The 27,509-nt window shown below is 39.9% G+C and overlaps 1 protein-coding gene across 3 annotated transcripts in view; it reads left to right on the top strand.

Annotated features, from left to right (window-relative positions):
- The window catches only part of MTM1 (myotubularin 1), a 193,562-nt gene that overhangs the window by 140,584 nt on the left and 25,469 nt on the right, over positions 1 to 27,509 (top strand). For all 3 annotated transcript variants that reach the window (XM_066249555.1, XM_066249556.1, XM_066249554.1), the window contains exons 9-13: positions 1,097 to 1,285; positions 9,516 to 9,701; positions 11,718 to 11,924; positions 12,960 to 13,052; positions 25,530 to 25,643. In XM_066249555.1, the coding sequence (XP_066105652.1) occupies positions 1,097 to 1,285; positions 9,516 to 9,701; positions 11,718 to 11,924; positions 12,960 to 13,052; positions 25,530 to 25,643 (789 nt within the window). The remainder of the gene's footprint in view (positions 1 to 1,096; positions 1,286 to 9,515; positions 9,702 to 11,717; positions 11,925 to 12,959; positions 13,053 to 25,529; positions 25,644 to 27,509) is intronic.

Here is a 27,509-nt window from a genome sequence, read left to right on the forward strand (position 1 = left end):
TTGCCAGCTTGAGCGCTGGCTCATCTGGTTTGAGCAAAGCTCACCAGCTTGGACCCAAGGTCACTGGCTCAAGCAAGGGGTTACTCACTCTGCTGAAGGCCTGCGGTCAAGGCACATATGAGAAAGGAATCAATAAACAACTAAGGTGCTGTAACGCGCAACAAAAAACTAATGATTGATGCTTCTCATCTCTCCGTTCCTGTCTGTCTATCCTTCTCTCTGACTCTCTCTCTGTCTCTGTTAAAAAAATAAATAAAAGAGCTCATACTGTTATGCTTCTTTGGTTTTTGTGTCTGCTTTTCATAGTTTTTCATACCTGACTTTACTGGCTGCCAACCTACCTCTAGATGCTAACTCAAGCCAGCCAGCCTCCTGTGCTGAGTACTTTACCTGCATTCATTCTTCCTTCATCCTCCCAGCAGCACTGCCATTACTCCCCATTTAATGAAAGAGGAAAGGGAAGCAACAGATGCTGTGAGCTGAGTGTGCAGGTTAGAGCCACGGCAGAAATGTGCCACAGCTAAAAAGCCCATGCTGTTACCTAACAAGCTCACCTCCTGCCCCCCTTTTTATAATAGCTTTATTGAGGTATACACGAAACAATTCACCCATTTTAAAGTGGACAGTTCTATAGCTTTTGGTGTATTACATTTTTAACTACTTTTTGCAATTATTGTTTCTCATGTGCTATGAGCTGAGAAACCAGGTATCAAATATGGTAGGTATGTGTATAAAATTAGAGAGGACTGAGTGTGAATAAAGGCTCAAAATGCTCTCATAGGAACTAGGTATCCACGCTTAATTGTGGAGACTGTGGCAGCTCTTTTGGGTGTTCTCACATCTTTTTTTTTTAACTTCTATAAAATTTGGTGCTAATTAAGAAAACACTAGTGAAGCAATTGGTTATTCTAATTTTTTCTTAATAAAAACACTGTTAAATATGTTTCTGGGCACATACAGTGAAATCATAGGTGAATAAGTATTCCATTTCAGCAAAAGCAGATATACTTCCTCATGATTGTTAGTGCTTTTTTAAAATAGGTTTAATTGTTTTTAGATTTGTTTTGATGGCTTAAAATTTCTGTACTAATTATAGGTGCTGTCATGGATTCATCCCGAAAACAAGACAGTCATTGTTCGTTGCAGTCAACCTCTCGTTGGTATGAGTGGTAAACGAAATAAAGATGATGAAAAATATCTCGACATCATCAGGGAGACTAATAGACAAATTTCTAAACTCACAATTTATGATGCAAGACCCAACGTAAATGCAGTGGCCAACAAGGTGAATATATTTAATGACATGATAGAAACTTATATACAGCATATAGTGTTTCACATGAATGTTTTTCTCATATGTCAACATGTGCGCTTAAATTAATAGTTAAACTTAACTGAGATAAAAAAACTGGTTCACAAAGGTAGAAAGTTTTTTTTAATTTTATTTAGAAAATTAAACTTAACATGGTGATATTGATCAATAAGAGTACATAGGTTTCACAACGTTTCTATAGTATTTGAACTGTTGATTATGTTGTATACCCATTACCCAAAGTCAAATCATTTTCCGTCACCTTATATTTGTCCCTCTTTACTCCCCTCCCCTTGCCCTACATCCCTTTCTGCACATCCCCTTCCCCTGGTAACCACTTCACTTTTATCTATGTCCATGGGTCTCAGTTTTATATTTAGACCTATTTATTTATGATTTAACCTATGTGTCAAATCATATAGTTCTTAACTTTGTCTGATTTACTTATTTTGCTCAGTATAATGTTCTCAAGGTCCATCCATTTTGTCATAAACAGCAATGTTTTACCTTTTTATGGCTAAGTAGTATTCCATTTGTATATATGTACCACATCTTTTTTATCCAAACCTCTTTCAAGGGACACTTTGGTTGTTTCTATGTCTTGGCCACTGTGAATAATGCTGCGATGAACATGGGGGTACATGTGTCTTTATATACCAATGATTTTGAGTTTGGGGGGTATATACCAGTAGAGGGATTACTGGGTCATATAGTAGTTCTAGTCTTAATTTTTTTCAGGAACCACCATACTTTCTTCCATAATGCTTATACTAGTTTACATTCTCATAAGGTAGAAAGTTTTAATCATAAAGTTTATCTTAAAAGTTGAATGTATTAAAATCAAATGAAAATAATCTTTAGGTAAATTAAGCAAATATAGAACTGTAATGAAACTGGATTTTGATCAGAATCTTAGGCAAATTTAAAATCTCTTTGGAACTTTTTAAGCTGTTAATGGTCAATCTCAATGTCTACACTATTGAGGCATCTGTGAGGAGTTGTGGGAAGCTGTAATTAAAATCCTAAATTTGTAGTTTTATCAAAACAGTCTCTTAACTATATTCATCGATTTGTATTCTCATGTATGTAAAATAATTCAAGAAATGAGTAGATCTATGCATGTGTAGTTTATAATCACACACAAAATGTTATTCTTTTCAAAGAAATCTGTCTCAGTTGTCTTGTTGCCTTCTTAAGCAGAAAATGCCAAGTGCCACTGAGGTTGACTGGGATTGTCACTGAACATCAGTGACTTCATAGTGTTGCTTTCAGGAGATCTTCAGAGGCTTCTGCAAAGTATAAAGCTGTTTGTCTCTATACTAAATATTCCCAGATTGTGTTATGCTTTTTTTTTATTAAGTGGGAGGTGGGGAGGCAGGGAGGAAGGGAGACAGAGGCAGAGACACACTCCTGCAAGTGACCCAACCAGGATCTACCTGGCAAGCCTACTATGGGGTTATGCTCTGCCCATCTGGGGTCGTTGCTCTGTTGCTTGGCAACCAAGCCATTTTAGCACCTAAGGCAAGGCCATGGAGCCATCCAACGCACCCTGGGCCGACTTGCTCGAACCATTTGAGCCATGGCTGTGGGAGGAGATGAGAGTGAGAGTGAAAGAGAAGGAGAGGGGATGGAGAAGCAGATGGTCACTTCTCCTGTGTACTCTGACTGGGAATTGAACCCAGGACTTCTATATGCTGGCCCAATGCTCTACCACTGAGCCAACCACCCAGGGCCTGTGGTATGCTTTTTATGCTCTATTTTTCCTTTCTGTTTTGTTGTTGTTTTTTTCTCCCATTTATTGCCAAATATCACAAGTGCTCACAGTGGGCCTTCCCCTATGTTGCTTGTCCCCATTCCACCTTTCAGAGTTCTTGTTTCTTATCAGGTATAGGCTTCAGTTTCATTATCTTGAATACTTTGCTTATCCTGCAGTCATTTATCTGGTATCTTAAATTATTCAGAGCACAAGACAATAACCTGAAAGCAAAACAAGTCCTTGAGTATACAGACACAGCATCTTCCCTAGTGGGACCTATGGCATCTGTCTGAACATACGTGTGTGAGACATCATGTGTGGAGGTCTCCACTCACATGGTTGTCTGTCTTACACACTGGCTCCTGGGGGGCCTCTCTGCCCTGTAATGTGCTTGGACCAGCTGTTTGTTACCACAGGTGGTTTGTGTTTAGGGAATGAAAATGACCTTGAAATTATATGTAAAGTAATCAGAAAGTGAAATGAATAAGTAAATTAGGAATTGTAAGTAAAACATTTAGGAAGTTAAGTCTAAATATGAATGTCTTTTTGGATTATCCTGAACTTCATATATTTCTTTTCCTAGAATTCAGACTTGAATATATATAGAAAATGTAGTATTTCCATGTATACATTTAGCCTGAAATAGATATAACATTAAAATGAAGGATTAGAAAGAATATTTTAAAATATTATAATGTATAAAATCCATGCATCATGTTAAGTCTAAAGCTTATTGTTATAACAGTAGAATTGCTGAATGCCTTTTTAATACTCAGGAAATATGCCTGTGTTTCTAGTCCCTTTAAGAATGAAGGGAAGGAAAAAAATTGAGGGAAAAAAACCCTAGGCTTTAAAGATCTCTGCATCATTCTTTAAAAAGTAGCTCAGATCTCCCTCCTCCCTTGCCGCTCTCTCTCTCTCTCTTTCTTTTTGTCAGTCACCTATCTCCATAACAACAGGCTCTTGGACCTTTATGTCATCAAACTAGGCAATCTGTGTTGTTGTTGGGTTTTTTTTAGAGACAGAGAGAGAGTCACAGAGAGGGATAGATAGGGACAGACAGACAGGAATGGAGAGAGATGAGAAACATCAATCATCAGTTTTTCGTTGTGACACCGTAGTTGTTCATTGATTGCATCTCATATGTGCCTTGACCATGGGGCTACAGCAGACTGAGTAACCCCTTGCTCGAGCCAGCGACCTTGGGTCCAAGCTGGTGAGCTTTTGCTCAAACCAGATGAGCCCACACTCAAGCTGGTGACCTCGGGGTCTCAAACCTGGGTCCTTCTGCATCCCAGTCCGACGCCACCACATGGTCAGGCTCTGGGTTGTTTTTTGTATGTGTGTGGAAAAGAAGAAAACTGAAAAGAATATTTTAAAACTAACCAGAGATGGAGAATTTGTACTTTTGAGAACTTAATCTATGCCTGACTAAATGATTTTACACTACTGACTTCTGTCTCTTTGGACCTAATTGTTCCTCCCTTGTGGATATTTAGATATTCACACCTCCAGATATAACAGCATCATAACATAATTATAAATTAAACAAGCAAACAGACAAAACCCGTGGGTGGATAATATCTAGCATCAAGCTGCTTTTAATTTTTCAGCAGTACACTGTGATGAATTAAAGTGGAACTATATTAGTGTCTGTTTTTAGCAGAAATTTTGACTATTAGTTTTAAGTATATTTTTTTCTTTTTTTTCATATCATCTTCACTTATTTATGAAATTTTGAAAGTCACTGTAACTATTTAAAAATTACATGTGCAGAGAAGCAGGTTGTCTGTCTGGGAGAATGACATGTGTTGTTGCATTATAGGCATGCAGATCTAGCAAAACTTAGGCTTGTCATTTCTTCCTATGCCCTGTGCCTGCAGTTTAAAAAAGTGACTTTCAGGTGGATAAGAGCACCTCTGTCATGACTTCCAATCAGAGCTGCCAGGTGTCATTTACTCAGGCATTGATGACCAAGAAGAGATGAAGATGACTCATTTGTCTAATAGCTTTTTTTTTCTTTTTTCTTTTTTTTATATTCTTTTTTTTTTTTTTTTTTTGTATTTTTCTGAAGCTGGAAACTGGGAGAGACAGTCAGACAGACTCCCGCATGCACCCAACCGGGATCCACCCGGCACGCCCACCAGGGGCGATGCTCTGCCCACCAGGGGCGATGCTCTGCCCCTCCAGGGTGTCGCTCTGCCGCGACCAGAGCCACTCCAGCGCCTGGGGCAGAGGCCAAGGAGCCATCCCCAGCGCCCGGGCCATCCCTGCTCCAATGGAGCCTTGGCTGCGGGAGGGGAAGAGAGAGACAGAGAGGAAGGAGTGGGGGGTGGAGAAGCAAATGGGCGCTTCTCCTATGTGCCCTGGCCGGGAATCGAACCCGGGTCCCCCGCACGCCAGGCCGACGCTCTACCGCTGAGCCAACCAGCCAGGGCCGTCTAATAGCTTTTTAAAAACAACAAGTGACTATTGTTTACTTTCTACTGATGCTATTTGTATCAAGCTTTTAAAATATATTTTCAATTCAACAACTATTTATTGAATGAATACTTTTCTAGGTACTGGAGACACAGCAGTGCACCAGTTAGAAAAATACTTTTCTGTCTTATTCTTATTAATATACATAGTATTGATTTGTCTTCCCTCTGTCAAACCATGAGCCAACCCTTTCCCCAGGCTGACTGGGGAGGTATAGACAAAAGGACATACAAAGCAGATAAAGACACGGGAGAAAGAAATATGGGAGGTGAAAATTACTCCTTCACATGGCAAAGAGGAGGTGAAAGCCCACCACAAAGACTTTTCTTTAATGAAACATATCTATTTTGGGGGGGGAGGGCTCAGCACAATAAATATTTCTGTATATTTCTTACTTAGAGTCTGTGGAGATCAAGGCCTCTGATTTGTACCTAGATGTACAGGTTTGAAGTTCAAGTGGTAGCCTTATTTCTACTGCAAGTCTCTGTGACTAACCCAGTAAAAATTCCTAGGATGTGTTGGCCCTTCCCTTCTGAGCAACACGTTTATATTCCTTCTGTTGTTATAAATAAAAAGAAAAGAGACATAAAGTAGCAATGGCACATTTTTCTGGTGCCTTCATCTTTGTTCTTCGTTCCCAAGCACGTTTCCCTGTCCTCTTCCTGCAGACACTCTGAAATTAGTATAATGTTTTGATGATATATTTTTTCTGATAAACTCACACATTCATGTTTTTATGATGTTAATTAGCATCCTTTCATTTCAGCTTATAAAACATTCCTTTCTTAGCAAGCCTCTGAATTATTTAACTTTTTCTTAAAGAGAAAGAGGCCACATGCCCCATGGCATTTAAAAACATTAAGGAGAATGCAGCCAGGTTCCTAAACAGAATCATAGCATTTCTTCTTGTCTACATGGAAAATGGGCATCTTTACCATGCTGTGAAGGTGAACCCATAACTCTCCCTAGCAATTAATACCTGTAGAAGCTGTGGTAGTTGGCAGCTGTCTTATCCCCTCTTGAAACCTTTTGTGCTTTGAGGTACAGTGCTCTATACCTATCTTGTAGTATTGCTGTAAAAGTTATGTAAAGCAAGAACCACAGTATCTGTTAACTCATAGGTGCTCATTAAACAGTGGCTGGTGTTAGCTGTTACAGAGTATGACTTCTTCTAATCCTGTGAGACCTAGATAGTATTACCCTCTGTTCTTCAGGAGAGGACATTGAGGCTCAGAAAAGTTAAATGCCTTTCTCCAGATCATACACAAGGAAGGACTGAAGCTGAGCTATCCATCTGGATCTGTCTGACTGCGAAGCCTATTGTTTTCACCCTTGTGTCCCATGTGAGTGCTATTGCAAAGCCAGTGTCTTACCCTGAAAAGGACAAGGACCTTCAGAACCTGTTCTTGCCTTTCCAAATCTGGAAGAAGAGCTAGTAATTCTGGAACATTTTTAAAATGATATTTTTTTTTCTCACAAATACACATCCCCCCAAAATTGCCAGCCTGCCAGTTTTTTTCTAGTTCAAAGTGTGACTAATGTTGTTTAGGCTTTGTGTTAGATAGGAAGTCAAATCCCATTAGTCGTTATATCGATACTGCTTACAAAAATTAGGGGATATTTTATAGCTTCATGTTCATTTTGAAATATCCCCTAATTGTTGTGAGCAGAATAACTTGCAAGGTTTGGGGTTGAGATTAGAAGACCAACAAATTTTCAAATATTTGTGTAAGTTAGCATGACCAGGCAGTGGCATAGTGGATAGAGCGTTGGACTGGGATGTGAAGGACCAGTTTTGAGACCCCGAGGTCACCAGCTTGAGCCCAAGGCCACTGACTCGAGCTAGGGTTCACTCAGTCTGCTGTAGCCCCTGTGGTCAAGGCACATATGAGAAATCAATCAATGAACCACTAAGGAGCCGCAACAAAGAATTGATGTTTCTCATCTCTCTCCCTTCCTGTCTGTCTGTCCCTATCTGTCCCTCTCTCTGACTCTCTCTGTCTCTACCACAAAAAAATATATTATATATATATATATACACATATATATATATTTATAAGTTATCGTGTAAGTTATTGATGAAGTAGAAAACACAAAATCTCAGACATTTCTCATAGCAATATTTTTTTTTCAAATGTATCTCTTTGGGCAAGGAAAATAGAAGAAAAAAAACCTAACAAGAATTTGCACAGCAAAAGATAACCACCAATAAAACAAAAAGATAACCTATTGAATGGGAGAAGATATTTGTCAATGCTACAATCGGGTAAATATTCCAAAGGGGCCTGACCAGGCAGTGGCCTATTGGATAGAACATAGGCCTAGGATGCAGAGGACCCAGGTTCGAAACCCTGAGGTTGCCAGCTTGAGCCTGGGCTCATCCAGCTTGAGAGCGGGCTCACAAGCTTGAGCCCAGGGTCGCTGATTTGAACAAGGGGTCACTGGCTCAGCTGCAGCCCCCCAGTCAAGGCACATATGAGAAAGCAATCAGTGTAACATTATACGGAGTGAAATAAGCAAATCAGAAAAAACCAAGAACTGTATTATTCCATACATAGGTGGGACATAAAAACGAGACTAAGAGACATTGACAGGAGTGTGGTGGTTGGGGGGGAGGGAAAGAGGGAGGGAGAGGGGTACAAAGAAAACTAGATAGAAGGTGATGGAGGACAATCTGACTTTGGGTGATGGGTATGCAACATAATTGATCGACAAGATAACCTGGACATGTTTTCTTTGAACATATGTACCCTGATTTATTGATGTCACCCTAGTAAAACTAATAAAAAGAAGGAAAAAAAATAAATAAATAAAGTGGAGAGAAAGCAATCAGTGAACAACTAAGGTGCCGCAACAAAAAGTTGATGCTTCTCATCTCTCTCCCTTCTGTCTGTCCCTATTTGTCCCTCTCTCTATCTCTCTGTCACAAAAACAAACAAACAAAAAAAAAATCCCAAAAGCAGAGGAACTGAATAGAGCATTCTTCAAAGGGGCCAATAGACATGAAATGATGTTCAACCTTACTAATTCTCAGAGAAATGCAGATGAAAACCAGAATGAGATACCACCTCACACCTGTCAGAAAGGTGCTCATTAATAAAACAACACATAATAAGTGCTGACGAGGATGTGGAGAAAGGGAACCCTCCTGCACTGTTGCTGAGAATGCTGATTGGTGCAGCCACTATAGAGAACAGTACGGAGGGTCTTCAAAAATTGAAAATGGAACTGCCTCATGACTCAGAAGTTTCACTTCTGGGAATATATCTGAAGAAGCGCAAAACACTAATTCAAAAGAATATATGCACCCTAACGTTCACTGCAGCATTTTTTACATTCTCCAAGATATGGAAGCAACCCCAGTGCCCATCAATAGATGAGTGGATAAAAATGTTGTGAGATATATATTTATATATGTATGTATATATATTTATATAAAAATATGGAATTGTTGGCCTTACAATAGAATGAAATTTTACCATTTATGACAGCATGGATGGATCTAGAGAGTATTATTCTAAGTGATGTATGTCAGTCAAAGACAAATACCATGTGATTTCACTTATAGGTGGAATCTAAGGAGTGAAGTAAACAAAATTGAAACAGACTCATAGATGCATAGAACAGACTGACTATTGCCAGAGGGAAGACTTTTGTAGAGGGACTATGTGGAAAAAAAGTGAAGGGATTAGGAAGTACAAATTGAAAGTTACAAAGTAGTTGTGGGGATGTAAAGTACAGCATAGGAAATATAGTCAATAATATTGTAATAACTATGTATGGTGCGGTCAGGTACTGGAAATATTGAGGGAAATACTTTGTACAGCATATGATTGCCTAACCACTATGCTATATGCCTGAAACTAATAAAAAATAATATTGAATGTTAACTATAATTGAAAAATAAAATTAGAAAAAGAAAGACACAGAAAACGCAAGTGATTGTGTGTATATCTTTTTTCTTAGGCAACTGGAGGAGGATATGAAAGTGATGATGCATATCATAACACCGAACTTTGCTTCTTAGACATTCATAATATTCATGTTATGCGGGAATCTTTAAAAAAAGTCAAAGACATTGTTTATCCTAATGTGGAAGAATCTCACTGGTTGTCGAGTTTGGAGTCGACTCACTGGTTAGAACATATCAAGGCAAGTGTATTTTCAAAAAACAATGATTATTTTAGTGGAACAGGAATTTTTTTATCCCTAAATTAAAGAACATTGACCAGTAAGTGATGAAATCTTTTTAGTATAGGGTTCTTTCTGCATTTGACAATTTTGTATTTTCTTATAATTCGCTTACCTAAATAAAAGACTTCACAATGTCACCTCCAGAGTATTTTTAGCATCGTTAGAGATGTCATTTTCCATCTCATCAATACTAAATAGTTGAGCTTTCACACACCTTTATTTAGGAATAGCCAGTTTATTATCTGATCACTACTGTATTTGACCCTCACGGGCCTAGAGAGAAATTGTTTTCATTGAAACCAATATCAAATAGACTAATTTTAATGGTTAAATTTTGTTTTTTTATTATATTGAATCCTTCATTTGTATAAAGGCATCAAAAACCTCCATTCTTTCAAAAGTAAAAGTACTTGAAGCTATCTGAGGGAACTAACACTTTTAGAAGCTACCATTTAGTTCTATAGAAAAACAAAAGGCATACTTTAAATAGGTGCATTATTGAGACAGATTGTTTTCTAGTGAAATTTTATTTTCCAACACGATACGGATCATATTTTATTTCACCTTTCATTTTTTCTTAATTTATCATCCTCAAAAATGAATTGCAAAATACCCTGGGACAACTAAATGTAATGTGATAATCATGGATTACAAAAAGGACATTAGGTTAAATGTAAGAAAATCTGAATTCAGTATGTATTTTATTAAAAATAAGTTAATAAGTTTATTAACATTTTAATAATATATCAACATTGGTTTATTAGTTGTGACAAAAGTACCATACTATTATATGATATCAACAATAGGAAACGGGGCCAAGTGTGTGCTAAAAGGCGATTTTCATTGCATCAGGCCTTCAAGGTCTAAACTGGCCTGTTAGACCACTAATTTTTCTAGTATGATCACTGTTATTGGTTGAACTGTGTTCCCCCCAACTTTCATATGTTGAAGTCCTGACCTCTAGTACCTCATAGTATGTCCTTATTTAGAACTCAGATCATTGCAAATGTGATTAGATAAGGGAGGTTGTACTGGAGTAGTGTGGGCCCCTGATCCAGTAAGACTGAATTCCTTATGAAAAGGGGAAATTTAGGCCCTGGCTGGTTGGCTCAGCGGTAGAGCATCGGCCTGGTGTGTGGGAGACCCGGGTTCGATTCCCGGCCAGGGCACATAGGAGAAGCGCCCATTTGCTTCTCCATCCCCCGCTCCTTCCTCTCTGTCTCTCTCTTCCCCTCCCGCAGCCAAGGCTCCACTGGAGCAAAGATGGCCCGGGCGTTGGGGATGGCTCCTTGGCCTCTGCCCCAGGCACTAGAGTGGCTCTGGTCTCGGCAGAGCAATGCCCCGGAGGGGCAGAGCATCGCCCCCTGGTGGGCAGAGCATCGCCCCTGGTGGGCGTGCCGGGTGGATCCCTGTTGGGTGCATGCGGGAGTCTGTCTGACTGTCTCTCCCCGTTTCCAGCTTCAGAAAAAAAAAAAAAAGAAAAGAAAAGAGGAAATTTGGACACAGAGACACATGCACAGGGAGAACACCAACCTGAAGATTGAAATTAAGCTGCCTCAAGTCAAGGAACTAGCAGAAGCTTGGAGATAAACCTGGCCCTGCTAACAGCTTGATCTTGAACTTTCAGCCTCCAGAACTGGGAGACAATAATGTCTGTTGTTTAAGCCCCCAGACTGTGGCACTTTGTAATGACAGCCCCAGCAGACTAAGACAGTTGCATATGTGAAAAGAAGTTTGAAATGCAGTGTGGCTTTTTTTAAAAAAAAAAAAAAAACCTAGTTACATTTGAGAGCAGTTTCCGTAGAGGAAGAACAGCAGCTCCTGCAGCTCCTGGTTTTGCATTTTCTGGACACTTCCTGTTCTAGACATTAATATTATTTTAAAACAGAACTTTTTCTACAGTTAAAAACTATCATTTCAGATTGAAGCAGTACCTTGCAGCTACCTACTAACTTGCATGTGTTTCTTTGCTAGCTTGTTTTGACGGGAGCCATTCAAGTAGCAGACAAAGTTTCTTCAGGGAAGAGCTCCGTGCTCGTGCACTGTAGTGATGGATGGGACAGGACCGCCCAGCTGACGTCCCTTGCCATGCTAATGTTGGACAGCTTCTATCGGAGCATTGAGGGGTTCGAAATATTGGTACAAAAAGAATGGATAAGTTTTGGACATAAATTTGCATCTGTAAGTAAACAATAAAGCTGATATATAAAATGTCAGATCACTGCCATTTGGAATTTAAAAATTAGTTGTTAAACCATATTTTCACTTTTAAAATGAAAATCTGAGGAGTGTAATACACAACACTTTGCAGGTTTGAAAATGTGTGATGCTTTGGTCTAAAAAGTCTCTTTAGGAGACGTGTTTATCCATCTGCACTGTTTACACTTTCACTTGAAACTAATATGAAGATTCTGCATGGAAATGTCTAAATTGAAATTGCGAAAAGGAAGGAAGATAGGATGACAGTTTTCAACTAATATTACAGCTGTTAGAACCAAATATATTTTACAGAAATGCTAGACTTTCAGTTAAGGCATTTGTCATTATTATTCTCTGATATACATATTTAAAATTGAGAGAATGTATTAAAATTCCTGTTTCTCTGTCTTGTTTATAGACACCTTTTGAATATATATATATATTTTTCACAAGTTCCCTGGATGATACTCAGAAACACTGCTGTATAGCCTTTTAGTCTTTATCCAAACTTCATAAGTAGTGTGAATAACATTTTTAAGTAAAAAGAATCATTGTTTAGAAAAATGAATAAATAAATGGTGAGGTCTTTGTCTTGCTTTTAAGAGAGAAGAAACTTACTTTTAATTATAATAATCCACCCTTTTTGATTGGTTTCAAGCCCTGAAACTTTAGAACTGGTCCCTTAGCAACTGGTAACATACTCTATGGACTAACCTGGACCAGTCTACCTGTAGCCACTCAGGACCTGGACAAAATTTCAGTCAGATTAAATACTTGTAACACTCACATATGATGATGCCTTGCCACTTTGTATTGGTACTTTATGAAAGTTTATATACTTCATTTTCACTATTTTAAAACCTTATATTATTTTCTATATTTCTGAGGAAAGACAAACCAAGTCTTTGGAGTCTTGGCATTTGGAAAGCAGATTGAGGAGTTGTATTGTTACCTTTTGTGAGTTATCAGCTCTCTCAGTTTTGTACCTATAAATTAATCTTTATCAATTTATTTCAGAGAATAGGTCATGGTGATAAAAACCACGCAGATGCTGACCGATCCCCTATTTTTCTCCAGTTTATTGATTGTGTATGGCAAATGTCAAAACAGGTAAGGGATTTATAGGATAAAAATATATTCAACTTAATGTTTAAATATTGTGGCATAATATATGGGATTTGCCTCCAAATAATACAGAGAAGAAATAAGAGCTGCAACCAGTTTGTCCATATGTGAGTAATTGTTGAAGCTGGGTACATGGATTTTTCTTTTTTTATTCTCACTACTGTTTATATGTCTGGGATTTTCCATAATAAAGTTTTAAAAATCAGTATTTAACTATATTAACTCTACTAATGAAGGAGAAATGGAATTGACAATACCAATTCATCTTTACAATCCATTCTATACTAGTATTCATATACAAACATGTCTACTAACTTAAAATACCTTCAATAATTAAACTATCCTGTATGCATTATACACTCAGGAGAAGCCAGAAGATTTGGCTTGTTTTCCTCTTTTTCCTCTTTATTCCTTTGCTTGACCCTTATTTAAACTCCTCAGTCCTATGGAAAGGACCAAGTAATGAGTATGGGCTGTAATGCTGATGACCTGCCAGGCAGGTCTACATTGGATTTGGACAAATGGTAGAGGAACTGCACAGCTGAAAAGTGGTGGGCCATTCCCATTTAATAATCTCACAACAGCAGATGAGCAGACAGGCAAGGGAAAACCACTTCTCATGGCAGAAGGTGAACAAACAGAAAAACTGTTCCTCAGAGAGTGGTAGGCAGGCAATCCACAATCCACACTGCGGGCAGGAACCCATAGCCTTACATAAGCTATGCACGCATGGCCCTGACACGTGCTCAGGCACTAATCATACAAAGTGCAAGGGAGCAAGCCTAGCACAGCTATTTTTTTCTACACTCCACCCCTTTAGGGTTGCTTGACTCACAATCTACATAACAGGTATCTTCCACGATGGTCCCTATGCAAGAAGTGAGGTACATTACATAAACAGAAACAGTATAGACTACAGCAACCAAATTACAAAGGCACACGCTATACCAAAAATGACAATACACGGGAGTCCTTGGGTTACAATTCAGTTCTGTTCCTATGACAGGGACATAACCCGAATTTTGGTATAAGTCGAAACAACCCTAGCCTAAGTCACTTACCAATCCTAACATAGTTGTAAATTCATAATCTAGAACAAAAAGCACAACTAAGCCATAGAAAAAGGAAAAGGACATAAATATACCGTACTTCTTAAGTTTTTATGGGTGTGAGTGTCATAAACTCAAAATGTCGTAAGTCAAGCCTGTCGTAACGCAAAGATCCCCTGAAATTACAAAGGTGCCCTTTATAATATCTCCCCGAGCACTCTGCCCAAGGAGTTAACTGGAGGCCAACCTCTAGCCCCCCTACCCCATGGTAGGCGAGAGGGCCTTTATAGTTCAGAGTCATGTCCAGTGGTGGAATTCAGGCAGTTTGCACCATTTCGGCACAACCAATAACTAATTTTTTGTTGTATTAGGCAAAATGATATTTAAAATGGCACTTGTAATCAGGGTTCTCTCTAAGATGGGTGCCTGGGCAGCCGCTCATTGTGGAAATCACAAATTTACATTCCTTACTCTTTTTTAATGTTCATCTGTACAACAGCATATTCTTTTTTTTATTGATTTAAATTTACTGTGTTTACATAGATTCAAGTATCCCACCAAATACATCGCCCCCACCCCTATGTTCCTCTCAACATCCTCCTTGCCCCCCCTCCCCAAAGCCCTGCCCCCTTCCCTCCAGGATTTGCTTTTCTGCTCTCTATAATGCTGTGTTATTTATATGTAATTTCACCAATCTCTTTCCCTTCTCTGATACCATCCACTCATCCCTTTCCCTCTGTCCACTTTCCCTCTGGTCCCTTTGATCCCCTCTCTGCCTCTACTCTGTTCCTCAATTCACATTGTTCATTGGGTTCCTCAAATGAGTGAGGTCATATGATATTTTTCTTTCCCTGCCTGGCTAGTTTCCAAGTTCATCCATGTTGTCGCAAAAGGAACATTTCCTTTTGTTCATGGCCCATAGTATTCCATTGTGTATATGTACCACTGCCTTTTAATCCACTTGTCCACTGACGGACACTTGGGCTGTTTTCAGATCGTGGATATTGTAAACAATGCTGCCATAGACGTGGAGGTGCATTTCTTCTTTTGAATCAGTGATATGGTGTTCTTGGGATATATTCCTAAAAGTGGGATAGCTGGGTCAAAAGGCAGTTCGATTTTTAATTTTTTGAGGAATCTCCATACTGTTTTCCACAGTGGCTGCACCAGTCTGCATTCCCACCAGCAGTGCAGGAGGGTTCCCCTTTCTCCACATCCTCGCCAGCACCTATCATGTGTTGTTTTGTTAATGAGCGCCATTCTGACTAGTGTGAGGTGGTATCTCATTGTGGTTTTAATTTGCATTTCTCTAATCTTGAGTGATGTTGAACATTTTTTCATCTGCCTATTGGCCATCTCTATGTCCTCTTTAGAGAAGTGTCTATTCATTTCTTTGCCCATTTTTTCATTGGATTGTTTATCTTCCTGGTGTTTTACAAGTTCTTTATAAATTTTGGTTATTAACCCCTTATCAGACGTATTGTCGAGTATGTTCTCCCATTGTGTAGTTTGTCTTTTTATTTTGTTCTTGTTGTCTTTAGCTGTGAAAAAGTTTTTTACTTTGATATAGTCCCATTTGTTCATTCTGTCCTTTATTTCACTTGCCCGTGGAGATAAATCAGCAATATATTGCTACAAGAGATGTTGCAGAGCTTACTGCCTGTATTTTCTTCTAAGATGTTTATGGTTTCACGGCTCACATTTAAGTCTTTTATTCATTTTGAGTTTATTTTTGTGAATGATGTAAGTTGGTGTTCTAGTTTCATTTTTTTGCAGGTACCTGTCCAATTTTCCCAATCCCATTTGTTAAAGAGACTGTCTTAAGTCCATTGTATGCTCTTACCTCCTTTATTAAATATCAATTGTCAGTAAAGGTTTGGGTTTATTTCTAAATTCTCTGTTCTGTTCCATTGATCTGTACGCCTGTTCTTATACCAGTATCAAGCTGTTTTGAGTGCAATGCCCTTGTAGTATAAGTTGATATCAGCAAGTGTGATACCACCCACTTTATTCTTTTTTTTTCAAGATTGCTGAGACTATTCGTGTTCTTTTTTGGTTCCATATAAATTTTTGGAATATGTGTTCTATATCTTTGAAGTATGTCATTGGTATTTTAATAAGAATTGCATTGAATTTATAAATTTCTTTGGGTAATATAGACATTTTAATGATGTTTATTCTTCCTATCCATGAACACGGTATATGCTTCCACTTGTTTGTATCTTCCTTGATTTCTTTTATCAATGTTTTGTAATATTCTGAGTACAAGTCTTTAACCTCCTTGGTTAAATTTACTCCTAGGTACTTTATTTTTTTGGTTGCAATAGTGAAGGAGATTGTTTTCTTAATTTCTATTTTAGACAGTTCATTGTTGGTGTATAAAAATGCCCTGATTTCTGAATATTAATTTTATATCCTGCCACCTTGCTGAATTCATTTATCAGGTCCAGTAGTTTTTTGACTGAGATTTTAGGGTTTTCTATGTACAGTATCATATCATCAGCAAATAATGATAGTTTTACTTCTTCTTTTTCAATTTGGATACCTTTTATTTCTTCTTGTTGTCTGATTGCAGTGGCTAGGACTTCCAGAACTGTATTAAATAAGAGTGGTTAATGGGGGCACCCCTGCCTTGTTCCTGATCTTAAGGGGATTGCTTTTAATTTTTGCCCATTGAGTATGATGTTGGGTGTGGGTTTTTCATGAATAGCCTTTATCACGTTGAAGTGTCTTCTTTGTATTTCCACTTTGCTGAAAGTTTTGATCATAAATAGGTGCTGGATTTTTATCAAATGCTTTTTCTGCATCTATTGATATACTCATGATTTTTTTCCTTCTTTTTGTTTATGTGATGAATCACATTGATTGATTTGCGAATATTGTACCAGTCTTGCCTCCCCAGAATAAATCTTGCTCATGATGTATGATTTTTTTTATGTATTGTTGGATTGGTTTGCTAATTTTTTTTTTGAGAATTTTATCATCTAAATTCATCAGGGATATTGGCCTATAATTTTCTTTCTTTGTTATGTCTTTGCCTGGTTTTGGAATCAGAATTATGCTCGTTTCATAAAAGGAGTTTGGCAGTCTTCCCTCCTCTTGAACTTTTTGAAATAGCTTGAGAAGGATAGGAGTTAGTTCTTTGTATATTTGGTAGAATTTGCCTGTGAAGCCATTTAGACTAGGGCTTTGTGTTTTGGCAGTTTTTTAACTGTTTCGATCTCAATTGTTGTAACCAGTCCATTTCGGTTTTCTGATTTTCCAGATTGATTTTTGAAAAATTATATGTTTCAAGGAATTTGTGCATTTCACCTAGGTTGTCTAATTTTTTGGCGTACAGTTCTTCATAGTATATTCTTACAATCTTTTGTATTTCTGCTGTGCCTGTTTTTACTTCTCCACTCTCATTTCTAATTTTATTTCTTTGAGTCCCCTCTCTTTTTTTTCATGGTGAGTCTGCTTAACGGTTCATCAATCTTGTTAACCTTTTCAAAGGACCATCTCTTGGTTTCATTGATCCTCTATATTGTTTTTTTGACTCTATGTCATTTATTTCCACTCTGATCTTTATTATTTCCTTCCTTCTACTTCCTCTGGGCTTTACTTGCTGTTCTTTTTATACTTCTTTTAGATGCAGGGTTAAATTGTTTATTTGAGCCTTTTCTAGCTTCTTAAGTTATGACTGTAATGCTATGAACTTCCCCCTCAGGACTGCTTTTGCTGTGTCCCATAAATTTTGAGTTGTTGTATGTTCATTTTCATTTGTTTCAAGGAAATTTTTTTTAATTTTTATTTTATTTATTTATTTATTTATTTTAGAGAGAGGAGAGAGAGAGGGAGAGAGAGAGACAGAGAGGGAGAGAGAGGAGAAAGAGACAGAAAGAGAGAATGGGGGAGGAGCTGGAAGCATCAACTCCCATATGTGCCTTGACCAGGCAAGCCCAGGGTTTCAAACCGGCAACCTCAGCATTTCCAGGTCGACGCTTTATCCACTGCACCACCACAGGTCAGGCTCAAGGAAATTTTTTTATTTCTTCCTTTATCTCATTGTTAACCCATTCGTTATTTAATAACATGCTATTTAGTTTCCAACTGTTTGAGTGTTTTTCAGTTTTTCTATTGTAGTTGATTTCTAGTTTCATGCCATTGTGATCCTAGAAGATGCTTGATATAATCTCTATCTTCTCAAATTTATTAAGACTCATTTTGTGTCCTAACATGTGGTCTATCCTAGAGAATGTACCATGAACACTTGAAAAGAATGTATATTCTGCTGCTTTAGGGTGAAAGGTTCTGAAGATATCTATTAAATCTAGTTGATCTAGTGTGTCCTTTAAGTCTGCTGTTTCTTTGTTAATTTTCTTTCTTGAGGATCTATCCAGTGATGTTAGTGGTGTATTGAAATCCCCTACTATTGTAGTATTGCTGTTGATATTGCCCTTTATGACCATCAAAATCTGCTTTATAAATTTAGGTGTTCCTGATTTAGGCACATAGATATTTATAATGGTTATATCTTCCTGTTGAATTGCTCCCTTTATCATTATATAATAACCTTCTTTATCCTTTACTGCAGCCCTTGTTTTAAAGTCTATTTTGTCAGATATGTGTTGCTACCCCAGCTTTCGTTTCATTTTCATTTGCATGAAATATTTTTTTCTATCCCTTCACTTTCTGTCTATGTGTATCTTTTGTTTTGAGGTGGTTCTCTTGTAAACAGCATATGTATGGTCTTGTTTTCTTATCCACTCAGCTACCCATGTCTTTTTTTAATATAATTTTATTTTTTTAATGGGACGACATCAATAAATCAGGATACATATATTCAAAGATAACAAGTCCAGGTTATCTTGTTCAATTATGTTGCATACCCATCACCCAAAGTCAGATTGTCCTCTGTCATCTTCTATCTAGTTTTCTTTGTGCCCCTCCCCTTCCCCTTTTCCCTCTCCCTTTCCCCCCTCCCCCCATAACCACCACACTCTTATCAGTGTCTCTTAGTTTCACTTTTATGTCCCACCTACGTATGGAATAATGCAGTTCCTGGTTTTTTCTGATTTACTTATTTCATTTCGTATAATGTTATCAAGATCCCACCATTTTGCTGTAAATGATCCGATGTCATCATTTCTTATGGCTGAGTAGTATTCCATAGTGTATATGTGATATGTAAAGACACATGCAGCCCCATGTTCATTGCAGCATTGTTCACAGTGGCCAGGACATGGAAACAACCAAAAAGCCCATCAATAGATGACTGGATACCCATGTCTTTTGATTGGAACATTTAATCCTTTTACATTTAAGGTTATTATTGATATGTAGTTGTTTATTGCCGTTTTATTCTTTAAATCTAAATTCCTCTTTTTCTACATTTTTTTTTTACCCTTTGTTCTGTTTACAACAGGCCCCTTAACATTTTTTGTGGCATTGGTTTGGTTATAATGAATTCTTTGAGTTTTTTTTATTATTTTTTGTCTAGGGAGCTTTTTACTGCTCCTTCAATTTTAAATGATAGCCTTGTTGGATAGAGAAATCTTGGTTGTAGGCTCTTGGTTTGCATTACTTTGAATATTTCTTGTCATTCCCTTCTGGCCTCTAATGGTTCTGTTGAGAAGTCAGATATCATCCTTATGGGGGCTCCTCTGTAGGTAATTAAATGCTTTTCTCTTACAGCTTTTAGTATTCTTTCTTTGTCTCTTGATGTTGGCACTTTAATTATGATGTGTCTTGGTGTAGGCCTCTTTGGGTTCATCTTTAGTGGGACTCTGTGCTTCTTGAACTTTTGTGACTTTTTGCTTAATCAATTTAGGGAAGTTTTCAGCTATGAGTTCTTCAATGAGGTTCTCTATCCCTTGTTCTTTCTCTTCTCCTTCGGGAACCCTTATGATGTGGATGTTTTTTTCTCTTCATGTTGTCACAGAGCTCTCTTAGAGTTTCCTCAGACTTTTTGAACCTCTTTCTTTTTGCTGCTCTGCTTAGATACTTTTGTTTATCGTGTTCTCTAAATCACTGATTCGATCCTCAGCTTCATCTATCCTGCTTTTAATTCCTTTAGTGTGGTCTTCATTTCTGATATTGTATTTGTCATTTCTGACTGGTTCTTTTTTATGATTTCAATGTCCATTTTGATGCTTGCTATCTCTTTATTTAGGTGCTCATTATGTCCATTAGTTGTTGCTCTAAGGTCTTTGAGCATCCTAACAGTCATTATTTTAAACTCTGCATCCAGTAATTTGGTTATTTCCATCTCATTCAGATCTTTTTGGGGGCGATTTTTCTTGTTGATTTATTTGGGTTGCATTTCTCTGCCTTCCCATTTTGTCTGTGTTTAGACTCCTTCTTTAGATGTATTGTTTGTGTAGCTAGCTGAGTCTAGGGTTGGCATTGTCTGCCTCCAGTTTCCAATTGTGTTGTTTCTAGAAGTTTTTGGGTTAGCATCAGCTACTGTTTCCAAACTGCTATGGGGTATTTGTCTGGTCACTGTTCTTTTTGCTGTTTGTATTTGTGTTTTCTATATCTTAACTGGGTCAGGTGTGAGGAGATCTTCCTTAAGATATCACTCTAACAAGGGCTGTTAGGTCCTGAACTTATGCTCCTCATATCTGGCCTCTGGATGTGCTCTCCCTGGGCCTTGTTGTCTGGAGCCTGGAGAAGACCAGTGGGTGTGGGGGGGGTCACTGCCTTTGAATTGCCTTTATCTACCTATTTGGAGCAACGGGCGATCCAGATCCTGTGGCTGCCTCTGCTGAGCATAGGTGCCATTGTTAATACCAATTGCACTCTTAGGCTGGCTTTTATCTACTTTTGGCCTGGAGGATTTTCATTTAAGTGTTCATGTTCCCCTGAGATCCGCTTTCTGCCATCATATTGGTGGGTACTTGTTGGGCTTAGGACTATAAATTAGGGGTTAGGTAAGGTATTGGATGTTGCTTACCCCTTAGCCTCATGTGTCGTTTATCCAGACTTTTTTTTCCTTTTCTCTTATTTTATATTTTTCTTCTTTTTCAGCCCTCAGAAGGGTGTGGCCACAGGACTTCAATGGTTGTGGCCTCTGTGTTCCCAAGGTGTGGTCTGTCTGCAGGTCCACCACCACCACTGCCACAGCCTCAGGCATTCAGGCACAGGTGTGGCCTGTGCCGGCCTGCCACTGCAGCTGCTGTGGCTTCCACCTGCCTCCATAGGTGGGACTGCGCGTGCACACCCAAGCCTCAGCCGCACTCGGCCCCTGTCCCCCGCCCTGCCCCTGTGGGCGGAACTGCATTCACATGCCTAGCCACAAGCCTCAGCTGGTCCCCCAGCCTCCACCCTGTCCCCGTGGGCTGGACTGCGTTCATGCACCGGCTGTAAGCCTTGACCAGTTCTCTGGCTTCTGCCCTGCCCCCTTGGGTGGGTCTGCAGTTGAGCACCTGGCCGCTAGCTTTGGCTGGCCCCTGCGGGCATGACTGTTGGTGTACCAGGTCTGCAGGACTCGGCCAGTTCTCCAGCTTCCACCTCACCCCCACGGGCAGACTGCTGGCAGGACCATGCTTGCGCACCCATCTCACAGCCACCAGCCAGACTGCATTTGCGCTACCTGTCCATGGCCTGCCCCCGGCTTCCACCCCTGCAGGCGAGACTGCGCTCTCATATCTACCACTACCTGCTCTCCTGAGAGCACTCAGCAGAGTGGGGGTGGCGATTTAGCTCAGACCTCAAAACTCAGTACTGTATCCCTGATGGGCTCCCTGCTTCTAAGCTACTCTTTGTTCTGACTGTAGCAGAAGAGCTTCCGTTTGTCCAGTGACCTGCTTCCCTTTGCTGGTATTGCTGGTTCCAGGAAAAATATTCACTCTAGATTTGGGGAGTGCTTCAGCCCAGGGTGGCTGTCCCTCAAAGTGTTTCTCCCTGTGCCTCCTAGATTACACTGTCTTCCTGCTATTCCGGTCCTCTCAGCTCTTCCTATCCCCTGGAGCCCCGGGTGAGTGGTTGTGAAAGAGGTTTTCTGCGCAGTCCCTTTAAGACGAATCCTTGGTTTGAGAAATCTGTCTCTTTCTTGCAACCAGTATTCTGGCTCGTTTTGCAACTACATACTGTCCATAGGCCTCTTCTAGGCTTGGGGGCTGCAGGCTGGGTCTATGGTCCTGGGGCCCAGGACCCTCCCTTCTCAAGGAAATCCACCCCACCACGTGAGTCCCTCTGGGCCACTGCTCACTCCCGGGAGCTAGGCAGCCCTCTCTGCATTTCCACTTTTCCTACCAGTCTCAGTTTCACTTCTTTGGTGATCTTTGGTTATAGATTCCTCTTGGTTTATCCCAAAGTTGGTTCTTTCAGATGATTGTTCTTAAAATTAAGTTGAATCCACTTTGGTTCTGGGAGGTGGGAGGTTGGAACGTCCTCCTACTCCATCCGCCATCTTGCCGCCATCTATACAATAGCATATTCTAAGTGCCTGTAGTAATGTTCATTCCGTCCATAGGTGAAAAATTTGCAAGTGAGGATGCCAATCAAGAAACAATATAGAAATATCTTAACAGTTTTATTTTTTGTCAGTTATTCTTTTTTTTCTTAATATTTTCAAAACTTTCTTATAATCTAGTTTTGTGTTCCTGTTTTATTCTTATTTAAGTATTAAATGCATGAAATAATAATGGTATACCTTTTGGTATACCATTTTTTTATACTTAAAATGGTCATTAGGCCAGTTGTTAAATTATTTGAACCCCATCACTGTCCATGTCCATTGAATAAAGTGTCCTCGGTGAGTTTCTGCAACTGGATGGGAGTTGTTGTGCAGTGCAGGAGGGCCTCCACAGGTGCCACAGCCCCCTGTCAGGGTCTCTCATACTGTCCACAAATGGTATGTCCATCCAGCAGGGAGTTGGTGCCCCTTCTTGTTGCAGCCTTGCTTCAAGTGTCCATTACACCACTCAGTGATCAGCCCACGATAGCCCAGCTGTCTGTGCAAATCACCAAGGTAAAGGTCCATTACAGGCAACTAGACATATAGCTTTTTATTAATGGACCTCAGTGCTTTTCCATAAGTGCACTATCTGTTGCCACAAGCCACATCCAAACCCCTCAGCAAGCATATAAGGCCTGCCAAGGTCAGACATATTTAAGGCCTGTGCCGCCTTGACAGATCTCTTAGTTTCTGCTGCTGCTGAAAGAAAGCACATATTATCTTCTAAGGCCAACACCTGTTGCACATTAGAAGGGGACCAGTGGATTGCCAATTCCACATGGGGTCTCCTGCCCCTACCTGTGCCTGTTAGATGTATCCCTTGGCCTTCCCCCTATTCAAACTGGAACAACAGTCTTGGGGGTCCTCCTCTCCCTTAGCTGTCTCTATCATGTAATCCGGCAACTGCACAACCTGAATACCAGCCAGTTTCTTGGCAACTTCTGAGGCTGCCCACTTTGCCCTGCTTTTTCAGTGGCTGGAACTTCTGTTCCAGCTTAAGCTGCCGCCAAAGCTTTAGCAGTCCTCTATTAGACCTGCCATCTAATTTTTCTTTATTTGTCCCTGCTATAATCAGATCTGCCCACATCTGTGTTTGGGTAACCTTTGCAGGCTTGTTTCTCTTATTAGTCAGTGGGGGGGGGGGTCAGCATGGGCAACAGCTTGCATAGCCTTATGGTTGCATGCTACCTCTACCTCCCCCAAATCTGCCACCATCTGTGTAACCGTGTTGATGGACTGCCCCACAGAGGGGCTCAAGATAGCCATTAGTGACCCAAAAGGGGCTATTAGGGTGCTACAGAGTATAAGGTCCCTCATCCCTGCTGTAAATACTTCCTTATCCAGCCCACAAGACCTCAGGTTGAAAGCAACATTCTTCATATCTAGTTCTCAGAGGACCTGCTTCAGTTCAGTATACAACTGGCACCAACTCACTGCCTCCAGCAAGTTTCCAGCATTCTGCCAGACTGTACAAATGGCAGCCATCATCCGTTCAAATAGGGCATGATTTCCTGGGTTATGGTAATTCAAAGAGGAGTGCATGGTAATGGAGGCTAATTTATCCATCTCTTCTCTGGAGACTATGTTACCATCCACCCCTATGTCCTACTACCGCAACCAAGCTGCCAGGGACTTGGTGGGTTTCTTTCTAAATTTTGCCCCAACTCCATCAACTCTGTCTGGGTGTATGGCCAGGCCACAGAATGCTCAGCTACTTGCAGAGGAGGCTATGCCTGCCCTTGAGGCACTTTTAAGTGCTGGGTTTTTACCTTCTGGGTGACCACTGGTCAGGCTCTAAGTCTGTCGAAAGCAGTTTTAAACCTCCTACTCCTCAGAGAAGGAGTTGAAAATGCCTACAACCACTAACTAGGAGTCCCTCCACCAGCACGAAAGCAGCTCCTTCTTCAGTGACTTCTTCAGCTCTTACAGCTGCCAACTCTCAGCCTGAAGCTGAAGATCAAGCTTATGAACCCACAGTGTTTCTTTAAAACTGTCACTGCCAGCATTCAGATTCTAGAGAAAACTGAAGCTCTGGAACTCAGTCAGTCTCCTTCTCCAGCAATTGTTGCAGTTCAAGCCACTGTCAGCAATCTGTAGCTCATCCTGGAGCTTTTAACCTTGCTCAGCCTCTTGCACAGAGCTTTCGGTTTCCTCTCTCAGAGCTGTAAAAAAACCACCCAGCCCATGGCCCCCAATACGGTAGCCACAGGGAACAGCCACTCTTCTGTTCCACCCTTCAAGGGTGTCAGCGACTCCATACCAATCTGATCCGAATCCTTCCCACTGCTCCAGATGTATTACAGGTGGCTGAGGCCAAGCAGGTTCACACTAGATTTGGGCAGACGGTAGAAAAACTGCATAACCGGAAAGTGGTGGGTCATTCCCATTTAATAGATTCTTGCAACAACAGATGAGCAAGCAAACAGTGGAAAATGCTTCTTATGCCAGTAGGTAAACGAACAGCAAAAACAGACCCTCACACTAGAAGATAGTCAATCTTCAATCTTTGCTGCAGGCAAGCAGCTATAGTCTTACATAGGCTATATACATGTGGCTCTGCCACATACTTAAGCGCTAATCATGCAAAGTGCAAGCATGCAAGCCTAACAGAACTGTTTTCCCTACAGGGGTGTATGCTGATTGCAGCATCTACTATTCTTCCTGGAAAGCAAAGGGTGGTAAAGTTTATGTACCTCTTCGCAGTTCTAGAAAAGGCCAATCGAGTTTTTTTTTTTTTTAAGATTTTATTTATTGATTTTAGATGAGAGAGAGAGAGAGAGAGAGAGAAGGTGCAGAGGAATGGGAAGCATCAACTCATAATAGCTGCTGCTTGCATGTACCCTGATCAGGCAAGCCCAGGGTTTCGACCTGGCAACCTCAGTATTGCAGGTTACCAATATGTCCACTGTGTTACCACAGATCAGACAACCTGAGTTTTAATGTTTTATTTGCTTGTTTGCTTTTGTCTAGTTTCCTACAGCTTTCGAATTCAATGAACGGTTTTTGATGACAATTTTGGATCACCTGTATAGTTGCCGGTTTGGGACTTTTTTATACAACTGTGAGTCTGCTCGAGAAAGACAAGTGAGTGAAAATGCTAATCTTTTTAGTTACATGTGTCTAGTGTGCCATAAAATCAGAAAAATTTGATAACTTGCTTTATTGTAAATGCAGAGCGTCCAATTTTTATCCCAAGCTTGAGTATTTTCAGTTCAGCCAGGGTTTGTTGAGTGTCTGGTATTTAATGCAAGTGTAAGATTTGACTTTGCCTGCAGGGAGTAGAAGTAACTTTTTATATACACAAGGTCTCCCTCCTAAAAAGCCATAAAAATACCTGTAATGGGAACTTTTTAAAAAAGGCATTCAATATAAACCCACAAGATCAAGGAAAACCAGAAAAGATACATAGCAGCAAACTTTTGGAAACTGGAAAGCTATTAGAAAGTGGTAAATAACAGTTTGAGAAAACCAAATCTCATACCAGCAGCTGGGAAGCCAAGAACCAGCCCACTCTACATTGCAGGAACCCTAGATGACTCAGGAGTCTGGGGCAAAGGTCTATCAGGTGTGTGGGATGAAAGAAGAAGAGTAAGATAACCTGAAGGTCTGTTTAGAATAAACAGCTTCCCCAGATCCCCTTTACCTCTATTTGTAGGTGAGGACTCTTGACAGATGTTCTTTGTGAGAGAGGGTATAAATAGGTCTCTGGGTTGAAACCTGAGTCATCATAGTGTGTGGAGGAGTGATATGAATGGAGATGAGATGGCTTGTGAGAACCTGTAATGCCTGTAGCCAAGCCCAGGCAGGTTCCCATTGGATTCGGGCATGGTAAAGGAATGATGGAGCCGGAAAATTTTGGGCCATTCCCATTTAATAGATTCTCACAACGGCGAACAAGCAAACAGGCAGAGGGAAACCGCTTCTCACAGCAGCAAGCAAACAAACAGCAAAATGGCACCTCACAATGGCAAGCAAGCAATCCTCCAGGGCCCCTTGCATTGGCAAGCAAGCAATCCGCAATCTGCACCAAGTTATTGAACCCATAGCCTTTCATAAGCTATACACGTGTGTCTCTGCCACGTGCTCATGCACTAATCATGCAAAGTGCAAGCGAGCAAGCCTAACACAGCTGTTTTTCCTACAGAGCCCTAGCTTACTTCCTCTACTGACTCCCAGTATTCTGGCAACAGGTCTTTATCTTACAGCTGGGTGCATGAAAGAAGTTTTTCTATTGGCGAGGATTAGGAAAAAGTGCAGCACTCATTCTTTGGTGTGGGGAGTATAAAATGGTACAGCAACTATGGAAAACACTCTGGCAGGCTCTGAGAATGTTAAATATAGAATTAGCATATGACCTAGCAATTCTACTGCTAGGTTATATACTCAAGAGAAATGAAAATAAGGGTAAAAAAAAAATGTGTGGACGGATGTTCATAGCATCACAACTAATAACAACTGAAAGGTGACAACAATGCCAATGTCCATCAGCCGATGATAGATAACACAGTGTGGTATATTCACACAATGGAATATTTTTAAGCCCTAAAAGAGAATGAAGTTTGGATCCATGCTACAACATGGATGAACTTTGACAATACTATGCTAAGTTAAAGGAGCCAGACACAAAAAAGGCTACATATTGTATGATTTGTATATATGAAATAGCCAGAATAACAAGTTCATAGAGACAGAAAGTAGATCAGTGGTTTACAGGGGCTGGAGGGAGGGGAGAATAAGGGAAATGACTGGTTAATGGGTACATGGTTTCCATTTCAGATGATGAAACTACCTTAGAACTTGATAGAGGTAATGGTTGCACAATATTGTGAGTGGACTAAAAGCTACTCAGTAACAGATTTTAAAATGGTGAATTTTATGGTATGTGAACTCCAATTCATAAAAAAGAATCATCTCTGTGAAAACTTGACTAGCCCATTAAGGACCCAGAGA

Source organism: Saccopteryx bilineata, chromosome X (genome assembly GCF_036850765.1).
Source record: "Saccopteryx bilineata isolate mSacBil1 chromosome X, mSacBil1_pri_phased_curated, whole genome shotgun sequence".
NCBI lineage: Eukaryota > Metazoa > Chordata > Mammalia > Chiroptera > Emballonuridae > Saccopteryx > Saccopteryx bilineata.